We start from the raw sequence: 14,192 nt of genomic DNA, 5'->3' as shown, positions 1-14,192 counted from the left end.
TACTCAATACCTGTCAAAATGTATAATCACTTTGTTACTAAAATAATGATAGAATCACAGAAAAGGGGGGAAGTGATGTTTTTTAAAATAAATTTTGTAGTGAAACATTTTTTATTTTAGAATATCCTTAATTTCTTTATAGCAATATCCTCCTTAAAGTGATTCTATAATTAAGTACAACTTCTTAAAAATGTACTTTATTTTAATTTTAATTCATTTGAATAGAGTGGCCAAATGGGATGAATGAGTTTTTGAGCTCTTCTTGTTCATATATTTGAAATTTGCAGTTGGCATGTGTCTTTACAACCTAGGATTTTTATAACATAATTTTTTGGTTCATATATAACAGATTTTTAGCATACTTTTGCTTTCAAGAGTTTTTTTTTTATTTAACAGAATTATGTATATGATACTTTTCTGTCTTTACTTCTGGTAAGGAATTAATGTGATTAAAACAGGCATCTCAAAACATTGGTTAATTCTAGCATTCTTTTTTTAGGAGCTTTTATAACTGCTTTTGCTGTAATAGGAATTTGAGAGAGAGTGAGAAGACATATCATCCCATTTGACTTCCTTCTATGTTTCCTTTAAAACTTCCTCACCATTGCCTGAAGTATCATTGAAATAATTGAGAAACTACCAAGGATCATTAGTACTATGTATAGTACAAACAGTTTAATTCTACACTCCCTTTAAAAAAAAAAAAAAACGCTCCAAGTCATCAGTATGTTAACTCATGGCAGTTTTGGTACAGTGGAGAGAGTACATGGAACTTAAGTCACAAAATCTGAGTTCAGTTTGTACACATCTACTTCAGTAGCTTTATTTCCCTACATTAACTGCATAGCCCCTCTGGATCTCAGTTTCTTCATCTGTAAGATGTGACTACTAATATGTAGTATATAAGGTTATTGTTGAGGAGATTTTATTGTTATTTCAGGTATTGTTAATGTTACTTATTAATAAATTACTTTTAATTTTTAGAAAAAATAAAGGAAAATTTACATGATATCTTTTTGACTTATCAAAGTAACTAAAACATTTTCAATGACACAATGAAAAATATTGTGATGATATGGTAAGATAGCATATAGTGTTGAGTTAATTTGTACCATTTTGTATGTCAACAACTTTAAAATTGTTCATATCCTTTGAACCGCTAATACCGTATGTAGGAATCTATCCTAATAAAGATATATAAACAAGAATGTGTAAATAGATGTTGAGTGTAACATTGTGTCTCATGTAGTTGAAACTGGGCTAGCCAGTAATAAGGGGGTGGTTTACATTGCAGCACATCTGTAAATTAGTTTGAATGCATTCATTAACTGTATATTTGAATAATTTCAAGTAATATTTTTAAAATTTACAATACAGTAAGTGGAAAAAGACAGAAGTCAAGCTATTTATATATATATTTATATGCACATGAGACATATTATAAATACACCAAAGTGTGTACACTGGTTATGGTGGTAGGATTATAGGTGATTTTATAAAAAGATTTTCTGTATTTACATATTTTTCTACAATAGATTGTTACTTTGAATTCAGGGGGAAAGATTTGTAAAATTGTATATTTTAGTTGAAATTTATATTTTATACATTATTATACCTTCTATGAATTAGGTTATTTTACATTTGTCTAAAGCTTGGATTTTTTAATTTTTAATTTATTATATATGTATCAATTACATATGATGGTTATATAATAATAAAAGAAGTGTATTTGATATATTTTATCTGTATTTACAGCTCTGAAAGAGAATCTTTACTATGAAGCTGGCAAAATGCTTGCCATTTCTTTGGTTCATGGTGGTCCTTCACCTGGTTTCTTTTCTAAAACCTTATTTAACTGCCTTGTTTATGGACCAGAAAGTACCCAACCAATTTTAGACGATGTCTCAGACTTTGATGTGGCACAGATTATAATCAGGGTAAGAAATGTACCTGTCTGTTCAGATGTAGACTATGTTCTAGGTGTATTTGAATATAAATGATGGATCCGCAATAGAATAATACTCTTTGTGGAGTAGTTAAGGGGTGTCACTATTTTTGTTTACCAACAAAGTTAACAACCATTTAAGAGACAGATGTAAAGGGCAGGCAGCTAGAGATCAAAGTGCCATGTTTAATGCTGATAAAACCAGTTGGATAACGTGACTTAGATCTGTGGTCAGAATGGCTTGCTAACACTCCTCAGAACTAGATGGATTTATCTGCCCTGCCAGGGACAACATAAGGCAGGTTCCTTGTTGCATGCTCAAGAGCAGATGAAAGTGCACTTTCCTGTCGTCAGGTGGAGCTGAAGAAAGGATGGTTACTAGCAGAAAATTTATCCTTCCTCCTACAGGGAGATATGAGTGATGGGTGGAGAGAAAGACCAGGCTGAATTTCTTCTCTGTGGAAACAGTTGGGGAGACTCAGTGTTCCTCCCCTCAAAATAGTTACCATTTATTAAGCCCTATACTACACATGTTATCTGTACAAACTCAGTTTACTTTTCATAAGTAACATTGCCCATGTGTTACTGATTTAGAAAGTAATGAAACAGTTGAGACAATGAAATCCAATTCAACTTTTCTTCCCTTAACTTGTCCCATACTTAAGCCTACTCTATTGTCTCAGTTAATAGGCAGTATAGTTTAATGGTTAAAAACAAATGCTCAGAAGTCAGATTTTAGTTTGAAATAACTGATATAAGCTACGTGACCTTGGGCATGTTGGGTTAATCTTGTTAAGCCTCAAGTTTCTAAACCAGAAAGTAAGAAGCCTGGAAATGTGTTGTTTTAATAATTCTGTGTATTTTGCCCAAGACTCCTCATTCTAAAATGATATTTTAAACTGACCCTTTAACCCTTCAATTTATTTTTTCTTTTCTCCTCTTTACCAGAGAAAATGTACTTTAACTTCATTGTCTCCATTTCCTCTTTCCTACTCATTTAACTTACAGTCAGACTTCTGTTCCCACCACTACCTTTCTGAGTTAGCTAGTTCATTGCTGATATGCAGGGATCTAAATCTCCACATGCAAAGGCCTTTCTTTTCTAATTCCTCATCTCCTCTGACTTCTGCAATCACCACTGTATTTGAATTCATCTCTATTGTTTTCTTTAATATCTACTCCCTCCTACTTTTGACTACTACTGTCTTTTTTAATGCTTCTTCTTCTTACCCCTAAAACTTAGGTAATTTTCAGTGTTGTCTTAACAGTCCTCCTTCTATACTATTTGGAAAGAGCCTCCTCATCTATAACCTATCTGATGATTTCCAGACCTGTATTTTTGAGCCCCTAGATGTTTATATCCAGATAAGATCTGGGTCTTCCTACCAAATTGAGCACAGCATGTTTAGGACAGAACTAATTTTTTTTTCCCAGAATTTGGTTTTCGGCCTGATTTTCCTTTTCTTTTAAAGAGATTTCTTATTTCCAAGTTATTCTGGAGACAGGGTTGTTTTCATTCTTCCATGCTCCATTTATCAGTTTGTGTCAAGTCATCTGTCTCTAACAGTGGCCTTTCCTTCTTATTTCTAGTATGCTTACTGTACCAAACTCAGGTTATATCTAAGTTTAAACAATTAAGATATTATTCTAATCATCTTCTTCAAGATGATTCTTTCACAAGTACAGGTTTGACCACATTGCTTCCTTCCTCAGGAATCCTAATGGATTCTCATTGCCTATTGAATAGAGTTCAAGCTCTTCATTAGGGCACTTGGAGCTCTCCTCATGGCTTTACTAACTCCAGTTTTTGTACTCCTAGCCAGTGTTCCTTCACTGATTTAGTCAACAGACATATCTACAAGGTGCTATGTACCCCATACGGTTTTTTGTTTGTTTTTATTATTTATTTGGTTCTGCCAGGTCTTAGTTGTGACAGGTGGGCTCCTTAGTTGCAGCCAGTGGGCTCCTTAGTTGTTGCATGCGAACTCTTAGTTGCAACACACATGTGGGATCTAGTTCCCTGACCAGGGATCGAACCCGGGCCCACTGCACTGGGAACGTGGAATCTTAACTACTGCGCCACCAGGGAAGTCCCTGTATCCCACACTGTTTTATTACTGAAGATAAAGTAGTGAACTAAACAAAGCCCCTGCCTTCTTGGAATTTACATATTAGAGGAACGACAAGATAAATAAATATATAATATACTGTCATGTAGTAAAATATATTATAAAAATAGAACAGAATAAGAGGAAGGATATATTTTCCAAGATAATGCTTGGGGTATAGTAAGTTAAAGCATAGGCTAAGCTTCTGTAACAAAGAGACCCAAAAGACAATGGCTCAAAAAAGGCAGATATTTATTTTTTTCTAAAATCTAGATTTTAGAGTAGGGGTTGGCAAACTATAGCCATAGGCCAAGTCTTGCCTGCTGCCTTCTTAAAGTTTTATTGGAACACAAACACACCCATTTGTTATGTGTCTGTGACTGCTTTTACACTACAGTGGTGGAGTTTAGTAGTTGTGACAAGCACCGTATGGCCCACAAAGCGTAAAATGCTATCTGGCCTTTACAGAAATGGCTCCTGTTTTAGAGGTACAATTGTGATACACCAAGTCACCCAGAGAATTGGATTCCTTCCTCTTGTTGTGTAATCATTTAGGATATTGTCTTCATAGCTGAAGCTTGCTGTACAGGGAGAAAGTGGAAGTAGAGTGCAGGGAAATTTGACACATTTTCACTCATGTCCCATTGGACAGCTCTTAGTCACATAAGGTCACACTAGCTTTAAGGTAAGTTTGGCTATATGCCCAGCTAAAACTTAGGGTGATGGGTTTGGGAGGATGAGAACATATACCCAACTATTAGAGTGTGAAGGTAGTTTGAACAGGGTAGTCAGGAAAAACTTCTGAGGTCACAGGAGAGATCTGAAATAAATGAGGGAATCATGTAAATACCTGGAAGAAGAGTTTTTTGGAACAAAGAAATACCAAGGAGATTTTCCATTCAAATGGACTTTGCCTCCTAATTTTATCTTTCTCCCTCTGTAACTTTGTTCAAGAGCTAACCTATGTGAAAGTGTCTGGCATATAAATGGTTAAGTATATCTTTGTTTATGCTGTTCCCTCAAATACCCTTGAGTGTATCCATTTTTAAAAAATCTCGGCTATTCTTCCTTTCATGAAATCTCTGCAGGTCCTCTTTCTTGCCTCTCTGGTGCTATGTAACTGTTCTATGTCAGTTGCCGCCTTTTATGGAAGTAATTTCCTATATTAAAGTGGCATTATAGTCTAGATTTCTTGAAACCTAGGTTTTGGCAGAAATATACAGTGTTTATTAAACTGGATTATCAGACATTTATTCTAGGAAAATAATTCTTAGTATACTTTCACTTCACCCAGGTATACTCAAGAATTGAGTATAAAGTAATGTGTCATTTGAAATGTAATTATCTTTCACAAGTAAGTGAGTAAACTGGGTGTATTTTCTTCTTCATTACAGATAAATACTGCAGCAACTGTGGCTGACTTAAACTCTTTAATAAATGAATATTATAACTACCTAGAGCTTATTGGATGCCTAAGACTTATAACATCATTAAGTGATAAATATATGTTGGCAAAAGACATACTTGTTTATCATGTAATTAAGAGAGTCCAAACACCTTTTGAAAGGTAAGTTGTTCATATGTTAAGGATTCTCTCAAGTTACATGTTTAAAGTGGTTAATTGTCTTACAGTGTGAGATATATTTGATAAAATGTAAATGCTATTTTAAACTAATGCTTTAAAACTAACCTCTTAAGGATGAATACTGTTCTTACCATTCTACACAGAATTGCTTAAATATATACTGTTTAGGTAGGAAAAGTAATCATTATCTCAATTTATAATTAATTTTTCTAAATAAAAATTATTTTTATGTCCTCACACGCTGCTATTCTTTTAATAGTGGGAAATTTAAAATATATATGAAAGTAGGCAGAGTGATACACCATGTAATCACCACCCAGATCTAACAGTTATCAACCAACAGGTGGCCAGTCTCATTTAGCTAGCCTTCCCTTGTTATTGACTCCAGTTTTATTTTCAAGCAGATTTTAAAATTTCAGTATCATTAATGTATGTATTTAATGTATTCAAAACTGTTATAGTTGCTTTCCTTACTGAAGTTCAGATTGTCTCATCTTTAACCAGTACAAACCTCTTTATGTTGTTTCTTTTGAGTTCTTTTGATGTTGACCCTTAATGGTCTTTGATAGCCTTCTTGCTATATGGTATGACAAGGTGTTTCATGCTCCTTTTGTACATTCTGGCCTAATGAGCTTTGTTTCTTTGAATGGGAAATGGTATTTCAAATCCACAATCTGGATGCTAGGGATGCTTGTTTTTGCCACGTTGGTCATAGTTTCTAGGCCTTTTCAGTGGACTAAAAGAAGAAATATAGGGGGTTTTTGTTGGTTTGTTTGGTTTTTTTTAAGATAAAATACATCATAGGTTTCTACTGATACTTCAAATTCACTACTACAAGATTTTTGACTTTTTCTTTGTCCCATGTTCATAATCCCAGTTCTCAAAGACATTGGTGAATTAGAGTATGAAGTAATTCCTTGATTTATTCCACATTTCATAAATAATAGTCACAGAATAATAATGCCAACATTATCATCAGTAACATAACATTATTGAAAATAGGTTAAACTTGTTTTTCTATTTCTTTTTGTTCTAGGGCTATGCAGTCAAATTACTGTGTTTTAAAGTCATTTGGCATAGTTATTTTCTTTTTTGTTATATTACTAACTGGGTATACATTTTACTTTCATTTTTTATCTTATTTTTTCTTTTTACTGACTTTTATTAAAGTTTGATTTTATTTTAAAATTATATAAAATGTTTGCATGATTCCAAAGTCAAATCTATAATGAAAGTACATTGAAAGGACTCAGCTCTGTCATACAAATTATATTAAGATAAGGATAGCTTTCATCCTTATCACATCTACCTTCCATCCCCTATGAGGTAATTATTTTAGTGGCTTTTACTGTTTATCCTTCCATTATATTTTTTAAATGATAGCAGATAAATATATGAGTATATGTGTGTGTGTGTATTCATTTCTTTTATTAGATAAATAGTAACATACTGTCCACCCTTTTTCCTCCTCATTTTTTACTTGACAGTATATGGTACTCATTCTTTTTTTAGAGCTCTACAGAACTTTAGCACTCTTCCAAATTAAAATTTAATATGACATCATAAGCTTAAACAGTTGTAAAGGATATAATTTCCAATATATTTTATTTATTTATTTATTTATTTATTTATTTATGGCTGCATTGGGTCCTCATTGCTGCACACGGGGTTTCTCTAGCTGTGGCAAGCAGGGGCTACTCTTCATTGCAGTGTGCGGGCCTGTCATTGCGGTGGCTTCTCTTGTTGTGGAGCATGGGCTCTAGGCGTGTGGGCCTCAGCAGTTGCAGTGCACGGGCTCAGCAGTTGTGGCTCATGGGCTCTAGAACACAGGTTCAGCAGTTGTAGCACCCAGGCCCAGCTACTCCACAGCAATGTGGGATCTTCCCAGACCAGGGCTCGAACCCATGTCTCCTGCATTAGCAGGTGGACTCTTAATCACTGAGCCACCAGGGAAGCCCTCCAATGTATTTTTAATACTGTAATTAAAATAACACTGTTACATAACTGTTTAAAATGTATCCAAGTGTCTCTGACTATAAGACTCTTACATAGCAAAATTTTCTTACAGTTAGAATTACCATTCATAATTAAGATTAATACACAGAATAATCTAAATATACTATAAATTTTGATACAGTTATTTAAAAAATTATTTGAAATGTATCTCTTAATGACATAGATGTACAAAATATTTTTTCCCAAGGAATTCATGTCTACAGATGGATTTTTTCTCATTGCTAAGTTAGATATTTCATTGCTGTTTGTTTATTTTGTGTGTGTGTGTGTGTGTTTATAGGTATGAGTAGCCTAGTTGTCAGGAAAGGCTTCCCTATCTGTATAAGTGGTGTTTAAATTAAACCCTGATTTATAAGTAGGAGTTAGGCAGATCAAGATGAAGAGGGCAAGAGAAAAGAAGCTGAAGACTGATCCCTCCTCTTATGTGAAAGATAAATCATATAGCAAAAAACAATATTTTAAATATATCTGAGCTCAAGAGTCCTGTAGATGTCAGAAATAACAAGGAAATCAAAAGCCATAGTACCTCTTTATTCCTGCCCTGCAACTAGGTTCATCATGGGGTAGGAGGGTGAAGTTGGAGGGAAGTGAGAGTAGCATCGACATATATACACTACTGAATGTAAAATAATTGGCTGGTGGGAAGCTGCAGCATAATACAGGGAGATTGGCTCAGTGCTTTGCGATGACCTAGAGGGGTGGGATAGGGAGGATGGGAGGGAGGCTCAAGAGGGAGGGGATATGGGGACATGTGTATGCATATGGCTGATTCACTTTGTTGTGCAACAGAAACAAACACAGTATTGTGAAGTAATTATACTCCAGTAAAGATCTATTTTTTTAAAAAAGCCATGGTACCCTAAATGTCATATGAAATTAGAACCCTCCGTTTGCCCCAAACTTGGGTTTGGCATTCTGAATGGACCCCAATCTGAACCAAAGACATTAACAAAGTAATTGGTCTTAGGATTCGTAGTACTTATAGAGTGCCAGGCAAAAGCAAATACGTAACAGTGTTTAGGGAAATTTCTACAGCCTGAGCCTGATGGGAATGCTAAAGTTACATTGCTAAAGAAGAGGAGGTTCCAATAAAAGACAAAACACAACCATCCTAAACAGCAAGTATTGGGAATAGCACATCAAGGATTTAAATAACAGAACAAACTGAGACATAAAAAGTTATTACAGTGATTGAAAAGAAAAAAAAAAAACCCAAACATAAAATGTGAAATGAATCAAATACTGCTTCTAAGTTGAAAAATGATCATAGACTTCCAGTTGTGGATAACGTGGAATAGACACTCTTTCTATTCTTCCGGATAAGTATAGTTAAAAACCCTGAACAGTGTTTATAAAACAAACTTAAAAAGACTTTTGAAAGGTAGAGAGATGAAAGCAGACCAGCTGGGGATCTCAGCAAGATCACAGCAGAGAGAAGTCTAGACATTCTTATTTGAAGGAAAACTAAACAATTTGTCACCAGCAGATCTACCCTAAAAGAATGCCTATGGTAATTTTTTGAAATAGAAAGCAAATTATTAAAGGTGGAATCTTGGAACATCAGGAAGGAAGAAAGAATAATGAAAAGAATAAAAGCATGTCTCCTCTTGTGTCTACTAAATTATGTTTGATGGCTGAGGCAAAAATTATAACATTCTCTAATGTGGTTCACAATGTATATAAAAGAAATACTTAGGAAATTATAAACAGCAAAAGGCAAAAGGGACATGAAGGGAAGTAATGTTTCTATACTTGAACTGATAAAATGTTGGCAGCAGTAAATTATTACATTTTTTAAAAAATCTGCACATAGAAATACACTCAAAACACTATAGATAAAAATGGAATCCAAAAAAATATTCAAGCAACCAACAGGAAAACAAGGAAAACGAAACAGAAACAAAAATGATAATGGAAATGAAACTTGGTGGTTGTTAAATGCTAGGCCATTGAAGAGAAAAAGAGAAAAGAGAGAAAAGGACTGAAACAAGAAATGTCATGAAAGTTAGAATAAGAGCACCCACACATATATTTGACAAAAGAGACAGAGGCTGGGCAATATAGGAAATGCTGCTTGAGAAGTTCTTCAGGTTCACAGGGCTTAACATGCTGAAGTGTAGTGTACTTTGTGATGAAATTGTGTTCTGAGCAAAAACACATTATTGTAAAAATGAACATCAATTATACCGGATGCCTTTTTTTCAGTGACATCGACGTTGAAAACAGACAGCCAAGATAGTAACTTCACAGAGCTAGTTACGTTATCATTCAAGAGACAGGAGGAAATAAAGACATTTTGAGACAGGTTTACTTCTTTCCTGGAGAGATTAATAAAATACCTACTTAAGGAAGAAAGAAGTTGAACCTAGAAGGAAAAAGTAAGATACAAGCACCAGGAGTAAGCAAAGAAATGAAAAAACATGAATAAATAAAAAGAAGCATTGGCCATTTAAAAGACAACTAAATTTTGGTAAGAAATGGTTAAAATAATTAAAATACTAGCTAAAGGTTCATCTGTAAGAAGAGAATGGACATTGTATTTATTGTTTTAAGGAACTTGTATTCTTGAGGTAGTAGTGGGGAAGCATTAATTACCTTAAGATTGTTAAGCCAAGTATATATATTTTAAGGGAAAATTCTAAAATAACAGGAATAGAGTGTGTAACTTCCAAACCAGTTTGATGGGAGTGGGGGTAGAAATAAAGAAAACATTTAATCATATAGTGAACAGAAAAAGAGGGATAAAAACAAGCAAGGAAAAACACATGTTCAAGGAAAACATAAGGTAGAAAACATATAGGTAATTAAATTACATGTGAATAGCTTAGATTCATATTAAAAAAACAGAGGATCTTAAATTGCATTGCAAATAAATGACTTTAAAGCAAAAAAAGAAAGAAATTCTAATCTTTTTAAAAAGCCTTGTCCTTAAATGACCCTAATAGTGTTAAAAAGAACAAATTCTTTAGGATTCAGCAGTCTTGAATATATTTGTATCTAGCAACATGGCCTCAAAATTTACTAACAATTCTGAGGACTGTTTATAAAAGGAAGCAAGGCAGGTAGAACATTAAAAAAAAACCTTGCTTTAGTGCACTCCGCTAATAGATTAAAAGAGAGAAATCAAACAATCTTCATACAGTTATACATGTGAAAAAAGCAATTGCTGCATTTAAACATTTATACATAATTTTAAGCTAACAATTTGAAATATCCTTATAAAGATTATCTAGTAAAGATTCAGCAAACATTATCCTTAATGAAGTGTGATAGACATTCCTCTTAAGACCATGACAAGCCTGGGATACATATAATTACCCCCTTCATGTCTACAATATGCTGGAGGTCCTAGTAGAGCAACAAGACTAAATGAATAAGTGAATGTTATTAAGGATTGGAAGAATTAAAATTATCATTGGTAGTCTAGATGACTGTCCAACTAAAATAATCTTAGAACTGCTTCTGTAAAGAGTGTAGCAAGGTTACAAGAGGTAAAGGACACTAACAGGGAGGTGTGCAAGTGAGAAGGAATGGTAATGAAAGAAATTAGTTAATTTTAGAGTAAATAAACACTGACTGTACAAAAAATTAATGTTTACTTTGGAGATTTATGATACAAGGTGGAACAAAATGTTTAAGTAGCATAGGAAGAGAGAGCTACCAGAGTTGCAAGTGTTCTCAGGTCTTTGTATTGTTCAGGAAAAGGGTAAATACCTGGTTCACTTTAGATTTCCAATATGCTGATTAAAATTTTGAGTAACCATTTAAAAAATAAGAATTAGTACAACTTTTTAAATAGAAGGTAAATTGGAAACTTTTTTAAAAAATACAAAAATCGGCAGGAAGGAATAAAAAAATTTTTTGTAATTCAGTACAGTTGCCCAAAATAAAGTGACAGAACTAGTTTCCTAAATGTAGTAATAACTATTACTATATAACAATTAGAAAAAATTACTCTCAAAAAAGCAAATTGGAGAAAAATAAGTATACAGTATGGTACCATTATTGGAAAATTTCAAAACAAGCAAACCAATACTAGTTATTTTTTAGGGATACATATATAGTGAAAGTAAAATAAAATGCAGGCTATAGTAAAAATTTCAGAATAGGTAAATAGCAGTTTCAGATAGTTTCTGTTGTAAAAGGAGAGAAGGGAAACTGATGAATGGGCAGATTTAGTTGAGTGAATAGAATATTTTCTTAAAAATAATCTGAGCAAACATAAAATGTTAATGTCTTTCAAAATCAAGTTACAGTCGTGGTTTTCTGATATTTCCTGGAATTTTTTTCTTTTTTTTTTACAACTTTATTGGAGTATAATTGCTTCACAATGCTGTGTTAGTTTCTGCTTTATAACAAAGTGAATCAGTTATACATATGTTCCCATATCCCCTCCCTCTTGCGTCTCCCTCCCTCCCACCCTCCCTATCCCACCCCTCCAGGCGGTCACAGAGCACCAATCTGATCTCCCTGTGCTATGCGGCTGCTTCTCACTAGCCATCTACCTTACGTTTGGTAGTGTATCCATGCCTCTCTTTCGCTTTGTCACAGCTTACCCTTCCCTCTCCGAATATCCTCAAGTGCATTCTCAAGTAGGTCTGTGTCTTTATTCCTGTTTTACCCCTAGGTTCTTCATGACATTTTTTTTCTTAAATTCCATATATATGTGTTAGCATACGGTATTTGTTTTTCTCTTTCTGACTTACTTCACTCTGTATGACAGACTCTAGGTCTATCCACCTCATTACAAATAGCTCAATTTCATTTATTTTTATGGCTGAGTAGTATTCCATTCTATATATGTGCCACATCTTCTTTATCCATTCATCTGATGATGGACACTTAGGTTGTTTCCATCTCCGGGCTATTGTAAATAGAGCTGCAATGAATATTTTGGTACATGTCTCTTTTTGAATTATGGTTTTCTCAGGGTATATGCCCAGTAGTGGGATTTCTGGGTCATATGGTAGTTCTATTTGTAGTTTTTTAAGGAACCTCCATACTGTTCTCCATAGTGGCTGTACCAATTCACATTCCCACCAGCGGTGCAAGAGTGTTCCCTTTTCTACACACCCTCTCCAGCATTTATTGTTTCTAGGTTTTCTTTCTTTTTTTTTTTTTTTTTTTGCGTTACGCGGGCCTCTCACTGTTGTGGCCTCTCCTGTTGCGGAGCACAGGCTCCAGACGCGCAGGCTCAGCGGCCATGGCTCACGGGTCCTGCCGCTCCGCGGCATGTGGGATCCTCCCGGACCGGGACATGAACCCACGTACCCTGCATGGGCAGGTGGACTCTCACCCACTGCGCCACCAGGGAAGCCCTGTTTCTAGATTTTTTGATGATGGCCATTCTGACTGGTGTGAGGTGATATCTCACTGTAGTTTTGATTTGCATTTCTCTAATGATTAATGATATTGAGCATTCTTGCATGTGTTTGTTGGCAGTCTGTATATATTCTTTGGAGAAATGTCTATTTAGGTCTTCTGCCCATTTTTGGATTGGGTTGTTTGTTATTGAGCTGCATGAGCTGCTTATAAATTTTGTAGATTAATCCTTTGTCAGTTGCTTCATTTGCAAATATTTTCTCCCATTCTGAGGGTTGTCTTTTGGTCATGTTTATGGTTTCCTTTGCTGTGCAAAAGCTTTGAAGTTTCATTAGGTCCCATTTGTTAATTTTTGTTTTTATTTCCATTTCTCTAGGAGGTGGGTCAAAAAGGATCTTGCTGTGATTTATGTCATACAGTGTTCTGGCTATGTTTTCCTCTAAGAGGTTGATAGTTTCTGGCCTTGCATTTAGGTCTTTAATCCATTTTGAGCTTATTTTTGTGTATGGTGTTAGGGAGTGATCTAATCTCATACATTTACATGTCTCTGTCCAGTTTTCCCAGCACCACTTATTGAAGAGGCTGTCCTTTCTCCACTGTACATTCCTGCCTCCTTTATCAAAGATAAGGTGACCATATGTGCGTGGGTTTATCTCTGTGCTTTCTATCCTGTTCCATTGATCTATATGTCTGTTTTTGTGCCAGTACCATACTGTCTTGATTACTGTAGCTTTGTAGTATAGTCTGAAGTCAGGGAGGCTGATTCCTCCAGCTCCGTTTTTCGTTCTCAAGATTGCTTTGGCTGTTCGGGGTCTTTTGTGTTTCCATACAAATTGTGAAATTTTTTGTTCTAGTTCTGTGAAAAATGCCAGTGGTAGTTTGACAGGGATTGCATTGAATCTGTAGATTGCTTAGGGGAGTAGAGTCATTTTCACAATGTTGATTCTTCCAATCCAGGAGCATGGTATATCTCTCCATCTATTTGTATCATCTTTAATTTCTTTCATCAATGTCTTATAATTTTCTGCATACAGGTCTTTTGTCTCCTTAGGTAGGTTTATTTCTAGATATTTTATTCTTTTTGTTGCCATGGTAAATGGGAGTGTTTTCTTGATTTCACTTTCAGATTTTTCATCATTAGTGTATAGGAATGCCAGAGCTTTCTGTGCATTAATTTTGTATCCTGCTACTTTACCGAATTCATTGATTAGCTCTA

General features: G+C 34.5%; 1 protein-coding gene across 3 annotated transcripts in view; it reads left to right on the top strand.

Annotated features, from left to right (window-relative positions):
- G2E3 (G2/M-phase specific E3 ubiquitin protein ligase) overlaps positions 1-14,192 on the top strand; it is a 67,302-nt gene that overhangs the window by 42,909 nt on the left and 10,201 nt on the right. For all 3 annotated transcript variants that reach the window (XM_060096358.1, XM_060096359.1, XM_060096360.1), the window contains 2 exons: positions 1,756-1,937; positions 5,448-5,620. In XM_060096358.1, the coding sequence (XP_059952341.1) occupies positions 1,756-1,937; positions 5,448-5,620 (355 nt within the window). The remainder of the gene's footprint in view (positions 1-1,755; positions 1,938-5,447; positions 5,621-14,192) is intronic.

Source organism: Mesoplodon densirostris, chromosome 4, assembly GCF_025265405.1.
Source record: "Mesoplodon densirostris isolate mMesDen1 chromosome 4, mMesDen1 primary haplotype, whole genome shotgun sequence".
NCBI classification, from domain to species: Eukaryota; Metazoa; Chordata; class Mammalia; order Artiodactyla; family Ziphiidae; genus Mesoplodon; species Mesoplodon densirostris.
The sequence above is the reverse complement of the archived record's forward strand: the minus strand, read 5'-3'. Positions and strand labels throughout refer to the sequence as shown.